At 37.4% G+C, this 24,621-nt stretch overlaps 3 protein-coding genes across 5 annotated transcripts; 1 reads left to right on the forward strand and 2 right to left on the reverse strand.

Annotated features, from left to right (window-relative positions):
• The first annotated feature begins 3,009 nt into the window (after positions 1-3,009).
• On the forward strand, positions 3,010-6,483 carry LOC141834635 (sulfate transporter 2.1-like). The gene is made up of 12 exons (XM_074721963.1): positions 3,010-3,386; positions 3,456-3,504; positions 3,615-3,822; positions 3,892-4,069; positions 4,156-4,221; positions 4,291-4,521; positions 4,612-4,738; positions 4,810-5,096; positions 5,651-5,844; positions 5,907-5,965; positions 6,044-6,120; positions 6,189-6,483. Exons 1-12 carry the CDS (start codon positions 3,087-3,089, stop codon positions 6,348-6,350), a joined length of 1,938 nt encoding a protein of 645 aa, XP_074578064.1. The 5' UTR covers positions 3,010-3,086; the 3' UTR covers positions 6,351-6,483.
• Positions 6,484-7,868: 1,385 nt separating this feature from the next.
• Positions 7,869-14,706, reverse strand: LOC141834879 (protein disulfide-isomerase-like). The gene is given in 12 exon segments (XM_074722267.1): positions 7,869-8,077; positions 8,544-8,773; positions 9,679-9,791; positions 10,266-10,383; positions 11,821-11,940; positions 12,024-12,161; positions 12,836-12,961; positions 13,059-13,247; positions 13,321-13,608; positions 13,703-13,733; positions 14,413-14,492; positions 14,494-14,706. Coding segments are annotated over 11 exon segments (1,554 nt in total). The 5' UTR covers positions 14,620-14,706; the 3' UTR covers positions 7,869-8,077; positions 8,544-8,548.
• Positions 14,707-16,067: 1,361 nt separating this feature from the next.
• LOC141834986 (NAC domain-containing protein 53-like) lies at positions 16,068-21,982 on the reverse strand. 3 transcript variants are annotated; one of them, XM_074722402.1, is made up of 7 exons: positions 21,921-21,982; positions 20,448-20,674; positions 20,164-20,350; positions 19,475-19,752; positions 17,154-17,480; positions 16,752-17,075; positions 16,068-16,670 (listed from the first exon to the last, which is right to left on the reverse strand). In XM_074722402.1, the coding sequence occupies exons 3-7, from the start codon at positions 20,318-20,320 to the stop codon at positions 16,620-16,622; spliced, it is 1,137 nt and encodes a 378-aa protein (XP_074578503.1). In that variant the 5' UTR covers positions 20,321-20,350; positions 20,448-20,674; positions 21,921-21,982; the 3' UTR covers positions 16,068-16,619. The 3 variants fall into 3 exon arrangements, with proteins under 3 accessions (XP_074578503.1, XP_074578504.1, XP_074578505.1); XM_074722403.1 differs by having other exon boundaries at positions 20,164-20,674; XM_074722404.1 differs by lacking the exon at positions 16,068-16,670 and having other exon boundaries at positions 16,839-17,089.
• Positions 21,983-24,621: the final 2,639 nt, after the last annotated feature.

Genomic DNA, 24,621 nt, shown 5'->3' on the forward strand with positions numbered 1-24,621 from the left:
GTGGGATGATAGTTTCTATAACACACCAATATACTCAGAATTTAAACGGAAGATAATAATGAAAATAATATTGGAGAACAGTCGGATAATTATAACTTTTATCCTTTTAAAAATATATTTAGCATTAAAAAAAATAACATCCAATAATAAAGTTTTATTATGGTTACTATTTGCAGTGACTGATGTGCAGTTAGATGTGAGATGTAGAATTAAAGAAAAGTAGGTAGGTTCTAAGCCAGCAACCTCTTCTTCTCCCTTTTCATCTTCACTACTTTTCCAAAAGCCAAAGCCACCCACTGGAGGAGTGCATATGCTCCCTGCACACTCGGTGGCTCTGCCTCGTTATGAACCTGCCTGCAATCCTGCCAGTGGGGAGGACTGTCCCCATTCGTTGAACCTGGCCCGGCCCCCCGGCCCTAAGATAGACAGCCGATTAATTTGACTTGACCAACCAAGTCAGCATGATCGATCACTTTGAAACAATGAAATAGATTGTGATGGAGAGCTCGTGATTCAACAAGGTTGAGTGATGGTGATGATGACTTGGTATAGTCAAGGTGGTGAGATATGTAGAGATTAGAAAAAGTTGCAAGAGATTACTAAAGGACCGCAGTACGAGAAATACTAAAGTGGTGTTGAAGTAACTCGTGGGACATGACTTGGTGTGGCCAAGTTAGTAACATGATAGCTTGAGGTCCATTAGAGTTTGAAGAATGATAGGATAAGGAGGATTTGGGCATGGCGTTGACGACAGCTAAAGGAGGCGCACTACATAGGTCAAGTGTGAAGAATGGCACGTGGAGCAAACTATGGTCTTGGTTTATCTGAGAGATGAGTAATCTAACGAGAGATGGTCATGGTGGTGAATCAAGTTAAGTTGCTGACGATAAGCTCTGGTGGTGAGTTGTGAGAGTTGAGAGACTTGTATTCTTGATTAAGGATGGTCTTCAACTTAGTTAAAAATTCATCGTTAGGATAATCATAATTGAGTTCTAAGCAACTAAAATTGAATCTGGTCGACTGGAGGATTGAGTCACTAATGTTAAGATCTAGTTGGTTGATGTTATGATATGAAAGTTGCTAGGAGCCACTGATCAAATTAAGTTTCAATGCAATGGCGGGTGACCTAAGGGCTATAGTGATTTAATTGACTAATGGTAGAATCCAATTGATTTAAATAGCGGTTGATAAACTCAAGTTGAAACTATCAAAAGAACTTCAGCATAAGACGAAATCTGCCACCCTAGCAGTCCCACAACCATATGTGAGGAGGTAAATTGAGAAGCTGCAGTTGACCACTACGGGGAGGGTATTATCTCGGCTTCAACGAGATTTGACCTTTGTCAACTTCAGTAAGTTTGTTCTATACTAAACAATTCAACCATGTCCCATGACTGATCAATCACACCCAAATGAAGACAAGTTAAAGTCAATTAAAACCTTAATATGAGATGAGTTTAATTTATAATCAAATGTTGGCATTTCGCGTTTACAATATCGTGCATTTAATTTAATTTAATTTATTTACTTTATATTTTTCATAAAATTCTGACACTTGTCGTTAGCCTAATGAAGCAACAATAGCCAAAAAGGAAGTCAAATGATTGGTAGCTATGGCTCGCGGACCCACATACAGCGGCCTTGAGCTTTAATGGATGTTGTATGTAGACGCACCCGCAGGCCAAATTCATTCACTCGAGTGGATCCACTATTCCGCATAGTATAACCGTATGGATACATTCACCAATCTAATCGCTTTTGCTTATATTATCACATCTTTTATCAATTTTTTAAATTTTACCCGTTTAGTTTAAAATTTTCTTCTTTAAAATATCATTCTAAGATTTTCATTAATGCAAAATGTATCTTTATGAAATCCATCATCAACCGTCTCATACGATCGATTCCACGATTATCTATGAAGAAAAAATCGAGAAGCTACAGTTGATCACGATGGAAGAAAACATTGTCTTAGTTTCATCGAGATTCGACCCTTATCCACTTTAGTAAATTTGTTTCATCGTAACCAACTCAACTATACCTCAAAGACAATGCAAAATGTATCCTAATATTTTAATCATATTGTCATAAAACATCGGATAATAATTTTAAAAGGTAAAATTGATATTTTAGTCTTGAAAGAGAGAACATCTCTCTTTTGATAGCAAAATAGAAATACAACAGCCACTTTAGCATTAATAAAACTTCAATGGTATTATTAAAAAAAATTAATAAACTTTTCAATTAAAATATTAATTTTATCCCCCCTTTTGAAATATTCCTAGCCATGTGCATTAATGGTTGAACGATGCTCATCCATTATATGAAATAAAATTATAGTATTTAAAGTTCCACTATGATCCAATGGTAAAAAATAACACGGACTTGAAAATTAAAATTTCACTCAAAACATATTATATCAAATATATTATATTTAAAGAATTTAAATAATATTTGGTCGAAATCCGGCCGCGATTTGACCGGAATTCGGCCGCGATTTGGTCGAGAACGCCGCGTGCCACTGTCGGCGTGTTTCCAGCCAAACTATATCGGATTTCGGTCACAATCCGGCCGGAATCTGACACCGGCCAATGTGCCGACGAGTGGCGCGTCGATCGGGCCCGATCCGACGGTCGACGGTGGTCGGACGGTGAGGCGGTAGCGGCAGAAACAGCGGTGGGTCAGGCGCAGAGAGCACTATGCATTCCCACATTTGGACGGCCAGATCTGCACGATCACCCGTGATTGACGATGATCAATCTGGTTAGCACGATTACACACAGGAGTGGCGCGTAGAATATCAATTCTGATATTATTAAGTACATAAAAGTACTTTTATTCCTACGGCTATGATATAACGGTAATTAATACATTCATCTGTGAATGTGCATAATTTTAGACGTGCGAGAATGTCCTATTTATGCATCCAACTGATCGGCATTCCTCCTCGACCAAGTTGCACCTCCTTCTTCCCCATTGTTCGATTCGCCTTCTCCTCCATGGATTCCTGCAACGCTTCTTCCCTGTCCGCCACAATCCTCCCCTGAACAAGCAAAGCCTGTTTTACGAGTTCGCCCAAACACTTCATGAGGTCCGACGACCCTGCTGCCGTCGCTCCTGCGGCCGGCCATGGCTTCCGAGCGCCGACACTTGCTCTGCTGCTGAACGCTCCGCGGCCACCGTCGGTCTGGAAGGAGCTATCAGGGTCGCTAAGGGGCGCCTTTCTTCCCGAGGGAAACAGCACGCCTCCTTCCTTCTCCAAATGGATCCTCTCCCTTCTCCACGGCCTCTTTCCCGTCCTCGACTGGGGCAGGAGCTACGACCTCAGCTCCTTTAAGAGCGACCTCATGGCCGGACTAACTCTCGCCAGCCTTGGAATTCCACAAGTAATTAATCGAAAACATCGATCATCATCTTTTACTTCATTCCCTTTGGTTTAATTTCTACCATCGCAGAGCATTGGATATGCTAATCTCGCTAAACTCGACCCTGAATATGGCCTTTGTGAGTTTCCTAATCGATCGCCTTGCTCGTAAACTGTTATCGATTGTTTTCGAGAGCTGATGAAGTTGCACTGATGGTGACGATCGATAAATCGATCGATCGATCGACAGACACAAGCTTTGTGCCACCTTTGATCTACGCTGTGATGGGGACTTCCAGAGACATAGCGATCGGCCCCGTCGCCGTCATTTCTCTGCTGCTCTCGTCCATGGCTCAGAAAGCAGTGGATCCTGCAGCTGACCCTGCTGGCTACAGGAAGCTGCTCCTCACCTCCACCTTCTTCGCCGGCGTCTTCCAGGCGTCGTTCGGATTCTTCAGGTCAGTGATCAGTACTGCATGCGTGCCTAGCTAGCTGATCCATTGATGATCTTGGAATCTTGGTTCCAGACTAGGTTTCATGGTGGACTTCCTTTCGCATGCCGCGATCGTGGGGTTCATGGGGGCGGCAGCCATTGTTATAGGCATGCAGCAGCTGAAAGGCCTCCTGGGGCTCAAGCACTTCACCAACAGCACCGATGTCGTCTCCGTGATCAGGACTCTTTGGCTCGCACTCCATCATCACTCTGTAAGTACTGGTGAGAAAACCAGCTGATCGATCGATGGCCATCTCCATTACTCATTTAACTTGAAAGAAATCGCCATGACTGACAGTGGCTCCCTGCTAACTTCCTGATCGGAAGCTCATTCCTCATATTCATCCTCACAGTCAGATTCATAGTAAGCAGTTCCAACTTCTTACTTCTTTAGCTTGCTTCGATTTCAAAAAGCATCCTCGATCGTTAATAGGGTGCGAAGAGGAAGAGATTCTTTTGGCTGGCTGCCATCGGTCCCCTGCTCTCCGTCATTCTATCGACAGTGATGGTGTACTTGACGAGAGCTGACAGGCACGGTGTCAAGATCATTCAAGGAGTTAAGAAGGGGATGAACCCGAGCTCTATCGAGCAGATCGAGCTGAGCGGGGCTCGCGTAGGCGATGCGGCGAAGATCGGGCTCGTCTGCGCGATCATCGCGCTCACGGTTAGCTAGCCTTCGCCAGTTGCCTCGTCTGTTTCCAGGTGCGCGCGGCAGGTGTTTGAATGAATGTCAATGAGTGCTTTACTGTTCCAGGAGGCTGTCGCTGTTGGGAGGTCGTTTGCGGCGGTGAAAGGCTACCAGCTGGACGGCAACAAGGAAATGGTGGCGATGGGGTTCATGAACATCGCCGGCTCCTGCTCTTCGTGCTACGTCGCAACAGGTGGCTAGCTGAGCTGCTTCTCCATCGTCCTCGACTCTTTAATTTGCGTGTTTACTAGTTTTCGATCGCAGGGTCGTTCTCGAGGACGGCGGTGAACGCGAGCGCGGGATGCAAGACGACGGTCTCCAACGTGGTGATGGCGACCGCCGTGCTGGTGTCGTTGGAGCTGCTGACGAGGCTGCTGTACTACACGCCGGTGGCGGTGCTCGCCTCCATCATCCTCTCCGCCCTCCCCGGGCTCGTCGACGTCAAGGAGGCCTGCAACATCTGGAGAGTGGACAAGATGGATTTCCTGGCCTGCATCGGTGCTTTTCTCGGCGTCTTGTTTGGATCCGTCGAGATCGGCCTTCTGGCAGCAGTGAGTTAATTGATCCATTCCATTTTAGCCAGATTTGCTATGCTGCGCGACTCCTCGTCCGCGACGCGTCCAGCGACACCCGTGATCCACCGCCGCTCTTGCCACGCCGTCCGACCACCGCCGGCCACCGCCTCGGCCACGATCGATGCACCACTTGCCAGCGCTTCGGCTGGCGCGGATTTCGGCCGGATAGTGGCCAGAATCCGACGAATTTGGTCGGAAACAGCCGCCCTCCACTGCACGACCACTGTAGACAACGATCGGGCCGAATTCCGACCGAATCGGAATCCGGCCCAATCACCGTCCACAGTGGCCACACCGTTTTCGGCTGAATTCCTACCAGACTATCCGGCCGGAATCCGACGCCGGAGGCGAGCGGCGCATCGATCGCGCCCAAGGCAGCGGCCGACGATGGCCGGACAGCGCGGCGAGAGCGGCAGTGGATCGCGGGTGTCGCGCACGGGTCGCGGATTCCTCGTCGCGCAGCGTAGCATTACTCTCATTTTAGCTATCTATATCCATTAATTCTCCATAAACTTGAATTGATGTCTCAGGTGATCATCTCCTTCGCCAAGATAACCATCGGGGCACTCCGGCCGAGCATCGAAATGCTCGGGAGAGTTCAAGGCACAGATGTGTTTCTCAGCAAGAGACAGTATCCTTCAGCCATTGAAACACCAAACTTGCTCATCATCCGCATCGACTCTCCATTCTTTTGCTTCATGAATGCCAACCTGATCAGAGAAAGGTAAGCCCCATATCCATCTACCTGATCAACATGGCATATTAAACTTAACCATTGGCATTTAGGATCATAAATTGGAAGACGGAACGAGGGGAGATCAAAGCGGTGGTGATCGACATGTCAAGTAGGTAGATCATCGAGTTCGATCAACTGTTTCATCTTCATCACGTTATGATCAAACTGTAAAACCATTTGGATGCAGAGGTCATGAGCATCGACACCTCTGGCCTCGCAGCTATCAAAGAGATACTCAAGAAACTTCCTTCTAGTAATGTTCAGGTGATTCAAATCAGTCAGGACAATCAATCAAGAAACTCCTCTTCTCTGTTAATGTATTTGATACGCAGGTAGGCGTGGTTAATCCTGGATGGCAAGTGATTAACAAGATGAAGTTGGCCGGCATGGTGGACGAGAATGCAGGGTCATGGCTGTTTCTCAGCGTGGGCGAAGCTGTTGAAGCATGTAATGGTGCCATGAACGATGTGAAGGAAGGTGCTTTCACTGTTTGAAGTGCGTGCGTATGACCATGTTGCTGTGTGTTTGTGGTATGTGCTATTATCCGTGCTTATGTTAATCAATAAGGTCATTAGCGTTTCTAATGTTTGGGTTAATGTGTGGCTGTTATGCAAGGTAATATAATGACGTGTGATAAAACCCTAATGATAATACTAATATTTTGCTGGAAGGATCCCAATTGTTTTTCTTTCAAAAAAGTTGCTTGTCACAATAGACTTCCGTTACAAATTTATGAAAGGAATCTACACCGTTCAATTTTAAAGTTAAGATTAAATCCAAACCATAGATTGAATGGGTAATTACGATGACCTGGATTTAATCTTCTATTTTAAAATCGAACGGTCCAGATTCCCGTCATAAATTTATGACGGAAATCTGTTGCGACAAGGATCCCAATTGTTTTTCTTTCTTGTTTTTTGAGTTTGAGAGGGAAGAAGGAGAGTCATCCTTTCAAAAAGAATTGCTTCTTTTTGGTGATTATTATTCATAATTCTTGAAAGAAAATAAATAAGAGATGTGTTATATCAAGAAACTTAAAATAAGACCCAAAAAAACAAAAGAAAGAATAAATGTAAAGAATAAAGATTATAGTAAAAGGATTGCAAAACAGATGTATGTGCACTCCAAAATGTTAAGCAAAAGTGAACCACTCTATAAGTGAGCTCTTATTCACTTCTTTTGGTCTTCCTTGAACGTACCAAGTGAGCTCCTATCATCACTAGAGACTTTTCTAGAAATAATAGAAGACACTTTTGGATCCCCTCTATAAGTAATTCCTATCTCAAAATAATAGTAAATAAGTACAATGAGAGCAATCAAACACTTGATACTTGAGAAAGATGGAGGATTATTAGAAATACTTGTTCTTATGCCAAAAGAACCACTAAAATAGCTTCTAAACAAAGCTCCAATTGTCATATTATGGTGCATGGATAGATCCTAAAAAAGTCGTGGATCAACCAAAACTTGATTTTGGATCATTAGGATCTCAATAGATATTTTTTGCTGCATCTAAATAACCTTAGGTCTCTTAACTTTCAAATAAAAGTTTTAGACCACCTAAAATCACTTGGATTTGGTTGAGGTCATCTAAATTTTAAGTCGCTTAAGCATTTCTAATAGCAAGTAACATCTATGAATAATAATCATAACAAGAAAAGAAAAAAATGCCAACCAATTAACACGCCCTAAATTCATCTAGAATGGTAAAGAAGGTTAAGACTCACTGGATTCAAAACTAAACTCTTAGGGATCCATTTTGTATGAAAGCATTTGTAATAGCAAGAACATCCATGTCTAATAATGATAACAAGAAAGAAAAATCATTTTAAAAAAAATTAAACCTCTGACTTTTTATTATCATGCAAAGACTCTTAAACCAAAAAGTGAATTATTCAAAGACTTTTTCAAATCTGCAGCCACTTGATTTTTCATATCCTTACTTTTTATCTCTAGTTCTTTAACCCTATCATCCTATTGTCATTTAAAAAAACATATGAAACCACAGGAGCAAAGAGGAATTCACCTTTATAAAGATGATTTTGCATTTGAAAAGTCCCAGAACTTAGAACAATCTGCCCATGTCATCACAGATACAGCTACAAAATCCAAACGGGGAATAGGGGGCTTTTTTGATAAGCCTTTATTACTACTAGCTATGAGATTTCAGATACTGACGTTATTTCTGCAATCCTCTCCCTCTGCCACTAACATTATATTCCTGCAGCCCGAAAAGATGGATCAGGGGGCATTCATTATGGCATTATTCAACAAAACAATCATCAAATCTGGAAGGGGAAAAAAATCAACAATGGATGGGGTTAATGCATAGGAGAGATTACAGTTTAAAATGTGATGGGGATTGTTATCTTGCCCATTTTACAACACTAAGAGCAAGGTAAAATAGGGAAATTTCCAGTTTGTCACCGAAGATTTTACATTACTTATCTGTCCTGTGCAATTTGTTCATCGCTATATTCCCTTAAATTTCAAAGGGAATGCAATATCTATAGTGCACGATGGTGCAAGCAACTCAAAATCAGACATGTGATTTGAAAGTGAAAGAACTGAAAACTATGGAGACTGAGCTGAGATATTTTTCAAACTCTAGGGGCAAACTGTAAAATAGAACCAATAAGTCAAGGTCTAGAGAGAGAGAAAAAAAATTGGTCCAATGGCCTACTCACCTTGATCACAGCTCATCTCTTACAGAGTCAGTTGATTCGGTTTCAACTTTTACAGAGTCAGTTGAGTCAGAACGGCTAGTTGTATCCTTGTTTGATTTCACAAAGTTGATGATGTCCTCAGCTGTTCTATCCCCTTCATACTGTGAAAGCTTGCCGCTTGCTGAAGAAAAGTAGAGTGTAGGGTAACCCTGAACATCAAATTCGCTGGGAACGTCGTTCACGGTAGCATCCTAGATTTCATGAGCGAAACATAAAGACAAGAGTTTAAAAAGTTACTTAACATGGTATATAATATGTGAGGAAAAAACAACTACAACTAACAGTGTTTCTCACATAAATAAGTTGCTTAACATGGTGGCTATCTCTGGGCAGCAAATGCAAAGATATGTTCATTATAAAAAATAGCCTAAACTTGCCAAAATTAACCAAGTTTCGTCAAGTTACCTATTTAGGCTAGTGTCATCAATTATGGGAGAAAAATAGAAAATCAATCAGCACAAGATTGAGCTTAGATGGTAATGGTATACACTAAACAGAAATAAGATACCATTTGGTAGACTATATCGAACACAATATGGATCGTAGGGCCTGGCAAACTCCTTTGAGGTATTTTAAATCGTAAATACTGACAATGTCTCTAACGTAGCTATACATTCGACCCAAGGATTTTTCTTCATACTAGAAATGATTGACCATTAATGTATCTCCAACAGAAAGAACAGACCCTCCATCTTTTATGGGTCTTGCTTCACAGTGATCTTGAATGCAAAAGCCTATTTTGGACTCAGAACCTAGACGGGAGTTTATAACAAGAATCTTTTGACCCAGTAAGTCATCCAACTTTACAAACTTGGATATCTAGTGATTTTGCACATTTATTTCTCTACTACAGTAAGATCTTACATGATTTATTTAAGATAAAAGCTAGGACTGTATTTTGCATAACTTGGAGTATGCCAAACCATACAATGAAACTACATATCAGAATATCATCACAAGAAAGAGAATCATGAATGAGTGTACAGTTTTGTCATGTATTACTTCAAAAAGAGCAATGAAGAAAGCAACAGCTTATCAAAACTATCTTTGTAACACCTATGGGCATTCACAAAAGCATAATAAAAGAAAAAGTTACCATCTTTGCAATGACAACTTCGGCATCATTTTCAAATGAGATGGCTACTTCATCCAAAATAGGCGCTAGTTTCTTGCAGTGCCCACACCATGGTGCATAAAATTCAAGCAAAACTGGACAAATTGCAACAAACACAAAGGATTCAGTATAGCATTTCAATACTGTTAAGTAAACAACTAGTTTACAAGTTGGTAAAAATACTTATGATTGAGAATTTTAGGGCTATATAACAACACATTTTAGCCAGCTTTATTGTGTAATGGGATTTTATGATCAGTCAAATTTTCAATTTCCTATAGATGAACTAAACATTCCAGAGAGTCAAACATGACAACAAATAATGGCATACACATTTTATAAGGACAAATACATCCAAGCCAAATTTCACTAATTTCTTATATTATCAAGGAAGTCTCACTGTAACCTTAATTGACTTGCATTTTGTAAGGAAAATGCAAGTCAAGACCTACAGTTCTATGTTCTTGAAGTAGTCTATATAACAAATGAATTTGCAATATAGATTAGAGAAATTCACAAGATTGGTCAGACAAGCTAAATAAAAAAAGATGATTTGAGTATGAACAAACCATTCTTTCGAGAGTTTAAAACAACTTCATGCAGATTATCAGCCACGACAATTTTAACAGGCTCACTGTTAACTTCTGGTATCGGCTCAGATTTTCTATAAGGCTTTAAGTTACCATCCTGCATTCATACAAATCAATATCAACAAATGGATCATCAAACTAATTCAAATAGTCTAGTGACTAAATGTACGTTCAGGTGAAGTTCATTTCACTTGACAAAATGGGAAATAAATGAGACAAGAATGAGAACCAAAACTCATTGGAACTGAAATAGAATTAACACAACTCCCCAATCCTTCTCATCAAATCAGATGTCATTGTTTATTGACCAAGAGAATGACAATTAAAATGAGTGGTGATCATTTGAATTATTTGGTCAGTGAATGTCTCGTGGAAATTGAAAACCCACCAAATTGCATTTCCCAACTACTTGGGATAGGGTTTATAATCTTACACTACCATTTAGCATTATGTAAAGCTGAACTGTTAGTAACATTAATCAAGTGAGTTATGTGCTGTTTCTGTTCAACCTCATGGTGCATCCTTTAAATGTTAAGGCACACCAAAAGCCATATGGTCAATAACACCAAAGGATAATATCATGGGCCATTTCTGTTAGACCTCCTAGTCCATCCTTTAAATGTCAAGGTGCTGGAATAATGAAAGGAATTCACCCCATTATTGACTGGCAACCTAATTTGACAATAAAAACAATTAAGATTCATGCTCATAAATCTTTCAACATAATTTTACACTGGCTGTTAATGCCCACAACACTACACCTTTTCCTTTCATGCTTCAGGCTTCCATTATAGCAATTAGAATCTCATTCTGTGCAGCCCAAAACAAGCACTCCCAACTCTGGAACATCGGAGAAGTCACTGATTTAGCATGGCGGGGTTTAAAGCACTATCAGACAATTATTTTAATGAACATAATGATGCCTCTTCAATTTAAATTAAGGATGATAATGGTACATATCATGTCAGTGGATAATTTTTCTAACCACTCCTGAGAATGAGAAGGGTTAAGGTGGGTTATAGTTAAAAATCCCCTTCTCCAGTCTCCACCCACACCTGGTAGGGCATGATTATTAAAAACTAATAATAATAAATTTTTAAAATATTAAAAAATAATATCATTAGATGAAACCCCCTAAAAGTGCTTGTCCAACTCAAGTTTGATAGAGAGCAAGCAGGGGAAAACCAGGTGGTGAGGGTGGGGTGGGACAGAAAACAAATTCTCTGCTAACCTATGCTTCCACTGCTTGAGGGTATGTAGCTTATTATCCCACCTATCATCCCCTCCTCATTCACGTTATGACACACCCCGCCAAGGTCAGGATGGTGAGAGTTCCCATTATGGCAGATCAAACTGCCATGTTAAAATTAAATTCCAAAAACATTACTCTTAAACCATCTAAATTAAGAGCTGTAAAGTCTCGCATTGTGTTGATTAATGACCCTATGACACAAAAACAAGTTGGCTTCTAGTATGGTACCATCAATTATCTAGACGATAAAATATGTAGAAAAGTTATTATCTTTGAACCTACTGTGTACTCCTTCACCCAACTGGCAATCTGATCAGGGCTGAGATTGGGTTTAAGATACTTCTTGCCATCATTTTCTTGAATTACGATAAGAGGAACCTGGTCTTCCTTCAGGCCAAAGTACTGTTACATGTGCAATGAAGAATCATAAACTTGCAACCAAAAAAAAAAAAACAGAGAGAGAGACAGGGTCCACCAGCACTGACCTCGAAAGCACCATGACTAGCTTCAAGATCACCGATCAAAAAATTTATGTTTTTCCCTTTATATTTCTCAGCAATCTCATACAAGTTAGACTTGAAAGTATCAAAGTTTTCATTGCTGAAGTTGAGGAAAAGCAAAGCCTATTGATAGCAGATACAAAGTTAAGACGGATCCACCACAGAAAAAAAAGGTATCAATAAAAGAGACAAGATGGAAATGTAAAATATAACAGAGAATAGATCAAATTATAATCACATCAAAAATTGTAGAAATAACCATGATGCAATTAAATGGGTCCAAAGAACAATGATGAGTGTCATTTTAGCTATATTATTTTCCAAATTAGAAAAATGCGTCTAGAACTTTTAACAGTTTTAAAAGTATTTACAAAGTGCCACAAGAATAGACTAAAGACAAGATACAGAAATGCAAATATATAATTACCTAAAGATAGTAATGCCAAAGTCACTCAAAATTAATAGATAAGCATGCTCCTACAAAAATTCACAGGTTACCAGACTAAATAACCAAGAAACACAATTACAATGATGAAATGCACATCTTTGCCAATGCATGTCAGCACATTTCATTTAACCTTGTTGAGTTTTTCAGAAAAAGAAAAACACCAGAACATCTGGAACAAGAATGAACAAGTAGGCCAAATATGATATTGTTGGTATTGTTTATTAAGAGTAGCAAAGTTAACTGTTTGCGTAAGTCAGGGTATAGTTGAGCAAGTAGTATTTCACTGTTGCATAAAGAAGTCAAATTAATCAAGCAAACGAGTACAGCAAATCCACTTCTTAGTCCTTACTTTGCTATTAGGGCTGTTAAAGAACTTTATCAGGAAAGGGTGATTGCTTGGATCATTGTCAAAAGTAGCAACAAGAGGCATACTTGCAGATTCAATGAACTCCTCTAGAGCATCGACATTAAAATCCTGTAAGAAAAATGCCATTGAATCAGTGTGGCATTTACATAACAGGGACATTTTAGTCTTTTGCAAAATTGAAACAGGAGCTGTGCTAGCAAAGCACCTCAAAATCAACAAAAAGTTCATCAAATGGCTTGAAAAGCCTAACAACTGGTTGTTTTGCATTTGGATCCCCACGAGGAAGGAATTTTGCCTCTAAGGTATGTCTAAATTCATAATCTGCACGTAGTTTTTCAGCGACCTTTATAAAATTCTCAAATTTCTCCCCAGAGAATTCTTGAAATATTCCAACCTGTACAATGATTTACCAGCATCAGAACCACAAGAATCATATAGATAACAAACAAGGAAAATTGATTCCTTACTATGAAGATCTTCTTATCAACAATTAGGCTTCCAGCATCCTCCACAGATCCAATTACGGTTGATGCAGGACCAGCTTGTTTCTTCAGGTATTCAACTATTCCATCAGCTTCACGAGGACCTTTGTACTCTTCTATGACATCACCTCCATTCCTTAAAATCTTGAGTGTAGGGAAGCCCTTGATTTCATATTTTGATGCAAGCTCCTTGTTTACATCTTCATTTGCATCAACCTTAGCTAGAACAATTGGTGGATCATTGTTACTCAAGATTGATGCAGCCTTCTCATACTACAAACAAGGGATAATAAATTAGGGAGATTGTCATTAAACCAACTTAGTCACAACAAATAAACCTTAATTTATGTTACAGAAAAAAAAATACCTCAGGTGCAAGCCGCTTGCAGTGCCCACACCTATCAAGGAAAATATAAAAGATTATTCAATATCTTCATAGTTGTAAAAAGCTTATATAAGAAGCATTATCTGTCATTTTGGATGGTGTGCATGAATTGAAAATAGCAGCTACTAGAATTAGTGATGTTTGATAAACTGCTGACAAATTCTCTTAACCAAATGAATGGCTATTGCAACCCATCTTACTCTTTTACATGCAGAAATCATGCGACTTTGTAAGTCAATGAACAATGAGAAAAATCCCCTTGGCCACATTCTAAATTCAGAAAGGTATGTAGGGATAAAGACTAAATCGACCATGAGCATATCTATCGTCACAAAAGTTGCATCCATACCATCAAGCTGAGTAATATTTATTCAGATTAGAACCCATTCAAACGAACAAGAAAAAAAAAAGATGAAAATGGATGACGGGCGAGAGTGTCCAAGCATGATATAGAAGAACAAACTCCAAATCCTAAATCAGTTCATGCAGAAGATCGCCGCACACTAAGACATCAAGTCCACAATTTTGAAGAGGCAGTAACTAGCACTCGAACAAAAAATAGAAGCTCCAAGATCTAAGAATAGAAATCAAAGATCCATTTCGCTAAGGAATCTAAGCTCAGACCGAGCTCTTGACCACCTCCTATGGCAGATCTATAGTTAAACATCGAGAGAGGGGAGATATGGAAATACCATGGGGCATAGAACTCGACGAGGATGAATGGGTGCTTGGCGACGATCTCAGAGAAGTTAGAGTGGTCGAGAGTGAGGACGAAAGAGGGTGCGGGCCTCCGCCTCCGCCTCCGGGGCAGAACCTGCCGCCTCCTCCTGCGCTAGGGCGGGGGTGAAGACGAGGAGGGCGAGGAGGAGCGCCGAGATCCAAACCCTAGAGATCGCCATGAGAGGGAGGGAGAGAGGAGTGACGAACGAGACAAATGAAACACGGAAAAAAGTAGGCGCCCGTTGGAAGAAACGTGGAAACGATGGCGATTCAATTCGACAACTATCGGTCCCCGGAGAAAATTATATAGGACAAAAATAAGAGACCTTATTTCTATTACATCAAAAACAGAGGGTGTCCTTGAAAAAAAAAACATCAAAAAGGCTAATAAGTTTAAAAAAAACATAATTTTATTTTTATTTTAGTGTTATTATAATAATCTCCCTACCCTTTTAGTCAAAACTACCATTATAAATTTTTTGTTATAATTATAATAATTAATCAAGCTATAGTAATTTTAATTAATATTTAAATATTTCAACATGTTAAAATAATTTTAACTATAATTAATTATAATTTTGAGTATATTATAATAATGTTTAGTAAGGATTTTTTAAAAAATAAATTTCAGAAAAATATATATCAATAATAATTATAATAATTCTTTTGATTTTTTTTTTTTTTTGCTTTTATAGATATGACTCAATGATAAAATACTTAGCAACAACTAAGAGAATCAAATCAAAATTTAAATTTTATTAAAAATATATATTGTCGGTTTCTATCTAATATTAAATAATAATAATATATAAAATAATCAAATCTTCTAGAGATATTGGAGAAAAAATATAAGCCGTGTAAAATAGTTTCTGAAAAGGATTTCTTTTTTTTTTTGTTTTTTTTTTTTTTTAATATTCTACGGCGGCAGACCGGCAGGTGAGAAGTCTTTTGAGTGTTTTATGGGCATTGGAAGTTCAGTCAAGTGCATTTACTTCTGAGTGTATAATGAAAATGGATAGGCCAATTAAAACTTAACTGACCAATAAAAGAAAATCACTATCATGGAAAAATTGCCAGGACTTTTTTTTTTATCATTGAAATTAAAAAAATAGTTAAGATAATTCATGTATAGAAAAAAAAAACTTTGAATTTGAACCTTCTTTTTAAATATCTTAAACTTTATGAATTTCTCTAAAATACAATTAATATATTGATCATGCTTTTTTAGATTTTTATTTTCTATAAGAATTAGTTATTTTATTCTGTATCTCAAAGGTAAATATTGATTTTTGTATAACATGCGGAAGTAAAACTATGATCGCACTAAACCACTCGAGGATTAAAGGTTCCAGCATAAATAAAATTATCCTTCATAAATTGAAATCATAAAAATTTAAGACTCCTTACTTACAATGTAGTTACTTGACTTTATATGCACTATCCCAAAGGATCCTTCTGTACATTAGCATTCCTCAACACCATGGCAGTTAGCACTTCTCGAGTGTGGTTGGCAATGGTACGTAGCAAACTACGGTAAACAGGGTGCAATTAGCCAAGTTTATATCATAACAATATCAAACTATAAATACGTAATATTGTCAAATTTGCACTTTAAAAATTAGGCCCAATACAATTATATCAAAGTATGACAGTTATGTTTAACCCCTTATGTCAAGATGCGAACTTTCGTTCTTCAAAATGCAATTGTAAGTCCTACTACAAAGACCAAAATGTCCAGATAACAAATCTAGAACAATAAATAAATGATCTTTAATTGTAAATGTCAAAGCACAAATGTTGCATGTTGGGTCTAGGTCTCCTCGTGCTACTTAGAAACCAGTGCAACTGCCAAATTTTTCATTGCAATTAAGGGTGAGCTTGAAAATCAACTCAGATATTGTTGTAATAGTCTGCATCCTTTGACTTCACATGCTTACCATTTCAAGCTGTAGAAAGCCATTCTATGCTATTTTTCACAAGTCCAAGGTCGCAATCAATGAACAGCCAGAAGACAGACAACCAATCGATGGCCACCAGTGGTGTATAAGATTTTTCTATGCTCCACTTACTTTTGTGTTCATCTGCTAAGTTAGCAGCCAAAGCATGTAGATGATGATGATTGTTAAGTCGCTAGAGCAAGTCCCTGAAAATTCTTCGAGGAGATAATAGCTCTTGAGCTTCAAAAACCAGGAGCAGTTGGGTTCAGAAAAGATCCTACAAAAGCTTCAATCTGACACATATTTCAGACCGACAGCAACTAATAAGTGAAATAAATGACTTAAAAGATCAAGATAAACGAAAATCATTGTACCTCTAAATCTTGTTCAGTTTGTTCTAGGGCTGTCTCACGCCCAATACGAAGACAATCACCAACTCCAGAAGCAGTAGTAATCTGAGAACCAGAGTAGAAATTAATTGGATCCTGGAAAGATGAATGGTCTGGTCTGACAACATTGGAGGCATAACTCTCCCCGAGACAGCATAGATCATTTAGTTCAAGAAAACCATCAGCAGAGAACTCTGATAGCGAAAGATTACACATTTCATCATTGTTGAAGGCATCAGAGTGACAAATGTTGCCTGAAGTTTCTTCACCAACACCAGGCAGAAAGGTTGAATCAAGCATACCGGGCACCTGCAACAGAGCCACTATTGTGACAAATTATTCAGAAACAATCGTGACAAAATTAGTAATGTTACAGACAATTAATACCTCAGAAGGACCATTTTCTAAATGAATATATGGAGAAGCAAGGATATCTGCAAGATGCTCCAACAAAATTCCATCAGACTCATAATGATTGGCATTGGAAGATACTTCGCCAACAGTATAAGCTCTAGATTCTTGGCAAAAAGAATCCATTGTTGCATTTTGATTGTCAAATGTTTTCAGACTCGGACTAGATACACGAGGGAAAGAGGACAAATCCACAGCAAAGTCATCTTCCCAATCCGCTTCATTAAATGGTGCACCATACTGTTCTCCAACTTTAGGGCCTGGACCACTTTTTTGGAAGATTTTACAGAGTACATACGCATCCTGTTGTACAACATCAGGGCAAGATGATCAGCATATGCACTCTGATTAAAAGAAAAGACATACTAAAATAGTGAAGTACAGTCGTCATAGACAAATTCCATATATAAAACCAAGCAATCAAACATCTGGATGAATCTTCAAAATGGCAAGAGCTTTGTCAACAATAGAGAAACATTTGAATGCCATTAACAATTTACAAATCAAAAGCAGGAGAAAGAATAACAGCAAGCTTTGATGAGTTCCAGCTTTTTGATGATAGCTAATGAATCTCTTGATCAAGGATTAAAATCTCGTGCCGTATCGCCCGATACGCACGAAAAAATTCATTCCGCCGCGACACCGGCACAGCGCCGGCATACGAATTCCGGCCGACGAACACCTTCGGAGGCGTCGCCCGGGCGCCCGGGCTCGGCGACGCCTCCGGAGGCGTCGCGCGGCCTCGGCGACGCCACCGGAGGCCCCGCCGGGGGCCCGACGATGCTCCGCGCGGGTGCACCGATCGTGCGGCGCACGACTTTTTCATTTTTTTTATTTTTAAAACTTAAGTTTTAATTAAAGTTTAATAATCAACTTCTAGCTATAGTTCAGAGTTATAATTCGAGATAATTTAAATAGGCTTTATTAAAACCTATAAATTATCAAAAAAAATTTATTTTTTATTTTTAAATATTTAGATTAAATTTTTTATTTTAATTAATATATTTTATATTTTAAAAATACCGAAACTATACCGGCACGGTACGATACCATACCGAAACTGTATCGTTCCGGTCTGAGACCGAACTCCGGCATGGCTCGATATTTTAAACCTTGCTCTTGATATTAATGAGCTGTTTGTAAGGCAACAATTAGGACCTCCTTTAATCATGTTTGTAAAATTTTCTTTGTTTTCCTTCTACCTCCACACACCTGAACCCCAATTATACCTTTAGTCATATTGGTCTATTTTGAGATGCCATACTATCTTAATCTACCTTTCTCATTTTATAGTTGTTGGCTGTGTCACCTAACTAGAGATAATTAGTTCTTACTTAATCTCTAATAACAGTGTCACCACATATCCATTTCAATTTTCTCATTTTTGTGACTTTTTTATGTGGTCTTTCAAAATATCCAAAACTCAATCCATAACTAGTACAAAGATGTTTAAGTGGGCTATGCTCACTGCTGATACTCTAATAACTTCACTTAACAAGATCATATCTCCTATTCAAGAGAAGAGTTGCAATAATTTTTGGAAATTTCTTCAGAATCCTTATGGACATATTCTTTTGCTAAAAACTTACAAGTAAAAAAAAAACTGAGATGTGCAATGACATCCCAAACCAAAAACAAGGATTTACATAATAGTAGTATTATCTTAAAATCAAATTGTGATAATTCCAGGTAGACAATCACACAATTTAAAGGTTGACGGAAAAGGGTTGGGAACACAAGTGACTACTAGTAGATACTAGGCAAGACAACATCAACTTACATCTTTTTCAACAAAAATTAAGCACTTGAACATGTATGACAATAATGCTAAAAAAAATCTATATAAATAACTTTAATAAAAAAAACATTCAAAAAGGAACAAAATTGTTGACATCATGACAATCCCTATACAGAACGCTTCACGAAGAGTGAAGAATAAGACAAAAGAGGAATGTTCTTAAGAAATAATGCAAGCATAAAATATTAGTAGAGAAAGCTAATTGAGCAATAAAATAACATTAAACACTTAAAAAGGATAGCTTGATGCATGAAGCTTCCACCAACGCAGGGTCCCGGAGAAGGATCTATTATACACAACCTGACCCTACTTTGCAAAAGGTTGTTTCCAAAACTCGAACCGTGACTTCTAGGTCACACAGCGGCAACTTTACCATTACGCAAGTTTCCCCTTCTAATTAAATTACAATAGGATAAATGTGTACCAAGAAGGCCATTTTTTTACTAAGATAATGTGAACAAGTCATCTAAAATTCCAAAAACAAGAATTAAACATTAACCTGAGAGAATCCACTATCAGCCAAACTCTTGTCTTGCAACCTGTATTCATACATCACCCAGTTGGTCCTTTCACCTTTTGGCGCCTTGCCTACATGGAAGATTAGAGTCCGCTTCATGCCTATGTCACAAGACTTGTGATTAACAGGTCTATCTTTTCCAGTGATTTTCCAATACCCAATATCAGTAATACGGTTTGCTCTTGATCCATTAAGATGTTTCCTAGCTCGAGGGCAAAAGAAGTACCATTCAAGATCTTTGCTGTGAAATTGTGCCTTTGCTGCAGCAAGAAAGTAATGACTGTAAGCAAAATTACAGTGAGATAAGAGGCATAGAAGGAACTTTATACACTAAACTATTTTTAGCACATACAACAGAAAAGAAACCTAACACCATACATGATAAACTTATAAAAAAAATATTTGTAGTATTCAAATTAATAAAATTGCTTAGTTAAACCTTGGGCACCCTGAGCATCAAAAGTAACTGAAGAAGATTCCTGCACTTATGGCATTATGCCATTCATACTGCAAATTTGTAGATGTCAAAAGAACATAGAGAATTTTCTAACTATCATAAAAGATCATAGAAAACATGGACATGCTAGGGTGAATGACAACATCCAAATGTGACAAAATGATTAAAAAAAATAAACATCATGAAAACTGCCATAGAGAAAAATAATAAGTACCTGGAAGATCCCAAGGAGCATATTTATACAATTCAATCTCAGAAATAGCCTCAAAGAGAAAGGATTTCCCCATTATTTTCCGCTTCAGGTAGTAACATACAAGCTCAACATCAGTTGGATGAAAGCGGAAGCCGAGCGGGAGAGATGACATAGACATCACAACTTAAAAAAATTCTTGATCTCAGTTCTAAACAGAGTGACAAAATCAATTTTAGACCATATTGAGAGAAAAATAAAGTAAAACAACATGTATCAAAATTATTATCAAATATGACAGTAGTAACCTTCAAGACTTGGAACAAAATCCCTTAAATGGAATTTCACAGTCACTTGGAGTTTAAACTAAGTTCCAAGCAAAAAAACCTTCCACAATATTTTATCAAGTCCAATGCCGAAACAAGATTCGATTGGAACACCAGAACCAACTACCGCATATGAACCAAAAGTCACACCAAAGAAACCATGGGTTATCCTTTCTGATGTCAAAAGACATTTCAAATGCAAACTAAACCTGTAAAAAACAATTTAAGATTACAAGAAATTCATATGGAAATAATCCTACATCAATTGATAACAATAGAGAAGTTCTTAAGCACAGTTTGTGTATATATTTGTCAACACAAAAGACAAGACAAAGCTATAATAAAATAAAAATTATATTAAAAGAATCATAAAATAACAGAGGCATGCCATGAATAACTGAGCCTACAATAGAATCATCATTAGTTATGGATTCTTGTGTGATTAAACAGTAAACCAGAATATATCTACAAATTATTGAGCAGACATGGTGTGATAATGATGATGAAGCAGATGACAAAGTGAACTCAAATGAAATGCTCCAAATGCAAAACTCATAATCAATACAGAATTCTAGGTATTTGCTAGCCATAAGGAAAATCAACAAATAAAAAAAACAGACCAATGATTACACATTACATGTAAAGAAGGTTATGAAGAAATGAGGCATCATGAAAAAAAACAACAATTTGTTGCATAAATCATGCATATAAAGAAGTAAGAGTCCGCCAAGCTAAATTCGTTATGAAACAAAAAGCCAAGTAATCTGAGATCCAATCCTTTCATTCCTCAATGAAATGGTTTTAAGGAGCAATTCAAATCTCATTTCGCTAAAAAAAAACTACACGACAAAGTGATCAATCTCCAACTAGATATAAGAATCAGCTAATTCCTAAAATATATCATCTTTATCTGAAAAACATGAGGCTGATGGAATTTCTTCTGTGTAAACTTAAAAAGAAACTCTAATTTGGCTGAGCCTGACCACCTGATTCACACATATTGCTTAAGTCATAGTTTCCGTAAGCAAACCATGTACATCCAGATTCGGAAGCAATGTTCAACACAACTTAAAAGCCAAAACTCATCAATGATGCTAATCAAGAAATGTTCATACAAATATAAGCAAGCAACATTACTTTTGCAAGAAAGACAACGATTGTTAATCAAAGACGATACAACTTAAAATGAACTCTAGCAGGATTGATGCACCGGGAGGGAAGGTAGAAAAACCTCACTCTGTGTCCGTCTCAGATCCAAATCCATAAAAGAAAAACACAGAATCAACTGAAATAATTGGATATCCAACAGGATCGGACCGCAATCATACTATCCAAACCCTAATTCAGCTCCGAGCATCTTAAATAGAGGCCGATGAAGGAGAACAGAACACGGGGAGATCAAGGGAGCAGGAAAACGAATCCCGGAAGAGGAAATGAGTAGGAGAGAAGACTTACAGGTAGAGGGGTGAGAAGTCGAGGTCGCCGCGCCGCCGCTCGGGAGCCGACGCCTGATGAGCCAGCCACAAAGTTGCCGAATGGGGGGAGTAGGGTTTGGAGCAGTATTTATAGGCAGGGGACGGGAGTGACTGGGCGGCTTCCTCTGCAAGCCTCGTCTTTATTTTTTTAAAATATATTTCCATTCTTTTAAAACATCAACAACAAAAAACTTAACAAAGGTAAATAAAAATAAATTTTTTAATTATTTTATTAAATATTTTTATTTAAAATTTATGGTATCTTGGAATTTTATTAATATTGTTGCACTCCTAATAACTAATGAATCTATATTTAAAAAATAATTTGTTTAAGTTCATTAATAAATTTTAATCAAAATTTATTTCAAATTTGTATGGTTGAACTCTTAGTAATTCCATGCAATTTTTTTTTCAAAATTTAAAGGCCTTTTAGGGCTATTTACATTTTTTTTTACCAAATTAAAAGGACTTAATAACACTAAAAATGTTTGATGCCTCTAAAAAATTTATATTTGTGTTAAATGCCCCTTGAATCTATCAATATTTTTCCCTAAATTTTTTAACTTTTAAAGTCATCAATAAATTTTGAATAAAATATCATTAATTTTTTTTATTCCTCATACTATCCTAAGTCAACATGACCATGATCACATTCAATTTCTATCATTTCAATCACTTTTAAGCCTTTAATAAGTTTTAGCAAAAAAAAAATCGTTCATGAACCTAGGCACAATAGATTCACTTTAAATCTAAATCATTCCCTTCTTATCATTTTATAAATTTGAATATGCTCAAATTCTCTAATTGCATACCGTTTTAGTCATCAGTGAGATTTGAAAAAAAAATTAATCCAAAAATTATTGATGTATCTATAAAAGTTAAATTCACTCTAAACCTAAACTAACTCCTCGTGGCACTCTCCTAAGTTTGAACACAATCAAATTATCTAATTTCAAATCCTTTTCAGCTATCAATTAGATATGTAAATTAAAAAAAAAAAATCAAACCATCAATGACTTTTGACAAATAGTCATTGATAAGCATATATTATTAGAATCACCTAAAAATTAGCACCACCTTTCCCTAGCACTCTCTTGATCATGTTAAAATTCCTAAATTCTAATCTTTTTCAATTATTAATAAATTTTTATCAAAAGTTATTAATGGGCTTAAACTCATTAAATTTATTGCAAACCTGAAATGTTCTCATCCTAGCAATCTCCTAAATCTAAAAATGCTTAATGTTCTTTTTAGCTATCAATGAAGATTAAAAAAAATATTCATCAAATGAGTTTTGACACATAGTTATTGATAGACCTAGACGCATCAGATTCACTTCAAAATTAAATCATTCCCTACATAAATTTATTAGTGACTATGAGCAAGTTTATGTTTAAGTCTAGCAATGACTATGTGTCAAAATTCATTGACAGCTAAACTTTTTTAGTCTCTCACTAATAGCTAAAAAATGGTTTGATTTGCATTTGGAATCAAGACATTTAAACGTATTTATACTCAGGAGAATGTTGAAAGTCAAGTTTAGAGTGATTCTAATATATTTAGGCACATCAATGAGTTTTGGTCAAATGTATTAATAAGGATTTGGAATCTAAGAATTTTAACATACTAGGTGTGAATTGCAAAATCTCGCGAACTATTGAGTCTTTGAATGTAAGTTGTGTCTAAACCTTATGGTAAATGGCACGCCTACATAGGTGTCATGACATCATCACTTTTGCTCCGTGCTTTATTGTTGTCAAGTATGGAAATTGACCCCATGTGCCCTCAGGCACAGTCGATATAAGTTATGCCCATTAATAACTGTGTCAAAACTATACCTATCAATATGAGTCTATGCTCTCATAAATCGATAATTTGACTCCAACCCTCTAAGGTGAGTTTTACTCTTGCCCAATTACAAGTTCAATTAACCCTCAACTCACATTGACTGTTTTTTTTTTTGATGATCTCCAATAGTCTTCCATTAAATTTCTTGTCTCTTTAATGCATTGAATCCTCCAACTCCATATCTTTGTCATCCTTCTTACTCTATCCTCGTTCTCTTCAACCATACTCCTCGTTCCTCCGATGCATCAAGCTCATCAAATCTCTACCTTTGTCATATTTCACATTCACTTCTATATTCCGCTTCTCTAACACAATTATCTTTGATATTATCCTATATGCCTTGAAACTCCATAATGTGTTGTGCTTGTAGAAGCTAATTTATAAATCACTTTAGGGTCAAAATTTAACTCAAGCAACTTATATAAATTTAGAATTCTAAAAATATTAAAAAATTTAAATTTATTTGATGTGAGTTGATTTATATATCAATCCTGAAAATTAAAAATAAAAACTAGTAAGGATTTAATAGACTGAGAGTATTTTGACGATTCAAAAAATTTAAATAGTATTCTGAAAACTTAGCAAATTAAGGGGTCAAAATTAAAAATTTCCTTTAATTATAAAGTTTATGTTAGACCACTATGTTTGATTAAATAAAATTTAGGCCCCTTATGCTGAGTCATGATGGCCGATGCGAAGATCGACAACTGGTATCTACCCAATACTTCACCCACCAGAACAACTGGTGGGTCCCAATAATTGCGTCAAACTGCGTTCACATAACCGCTTTCCGTTTCCACGCTGGCAGGTAACGCCGTGCCGGAGGCAAAATC

This window comes from Curcuma longa, chromosome 9, assembly GCF_044706935.1.
Source record: "Curcuma longa cultivar G26 ecotype Majalengka, Jawa Barat chromosome 9, ITB_CL_G26_1.1, whole genome shotgun sequence".
Lineage (NCBI taxonomy): Eukaryota > Viridiplantae > Streptophyta > Magnoliopsida > Zingiberales > Zingiberaceae > Curcuma > Curcuma longa.

Coding starts and splice junctions, on each gene's coding strand:
- LOC141834635 (XM_074721963.1), top strand. CDS start 3,087: ATGAGGTCCGACGACCCTGCTGCCGTCGCTCCTGCGGCCGGCCATGGC. Junction 5,845..5,906: donor GCCAACCTGATCAGAGAAAG/GTAAGCCCCATA, acceptor ATTGGCATTTAG/GATCATAAATTGGAAGACGG. Junction 5,966..6,043: donor GGTGGTGATCGACATGTCAA/GTAGGTAGATCA, acceptor ATTTGGATGCAG/AGGTCATGAGCATCGACACC.
- LOC141834986 (XM_074722402.1), bottom strand. CDS start 20,320: ATGTCTATGTCATCTCTCCCGCTCGGCTTCCGCTTTCATCCAACTGAT. Junction 19,753..20,163: donor TGCTCCTTGGGATCTTCCAG/GTACTTATTATT, acceptor TTCTTGCTGCAG/CAAAGGCACAATTTCACAGC. Junction 17,076..17,153: donor TAGAAAATGGTCCTTCTGAG/GTATTAATTGTC, acceptor GCTCTGTTGCAG/GTGCCCGGTATGCTTGATTC.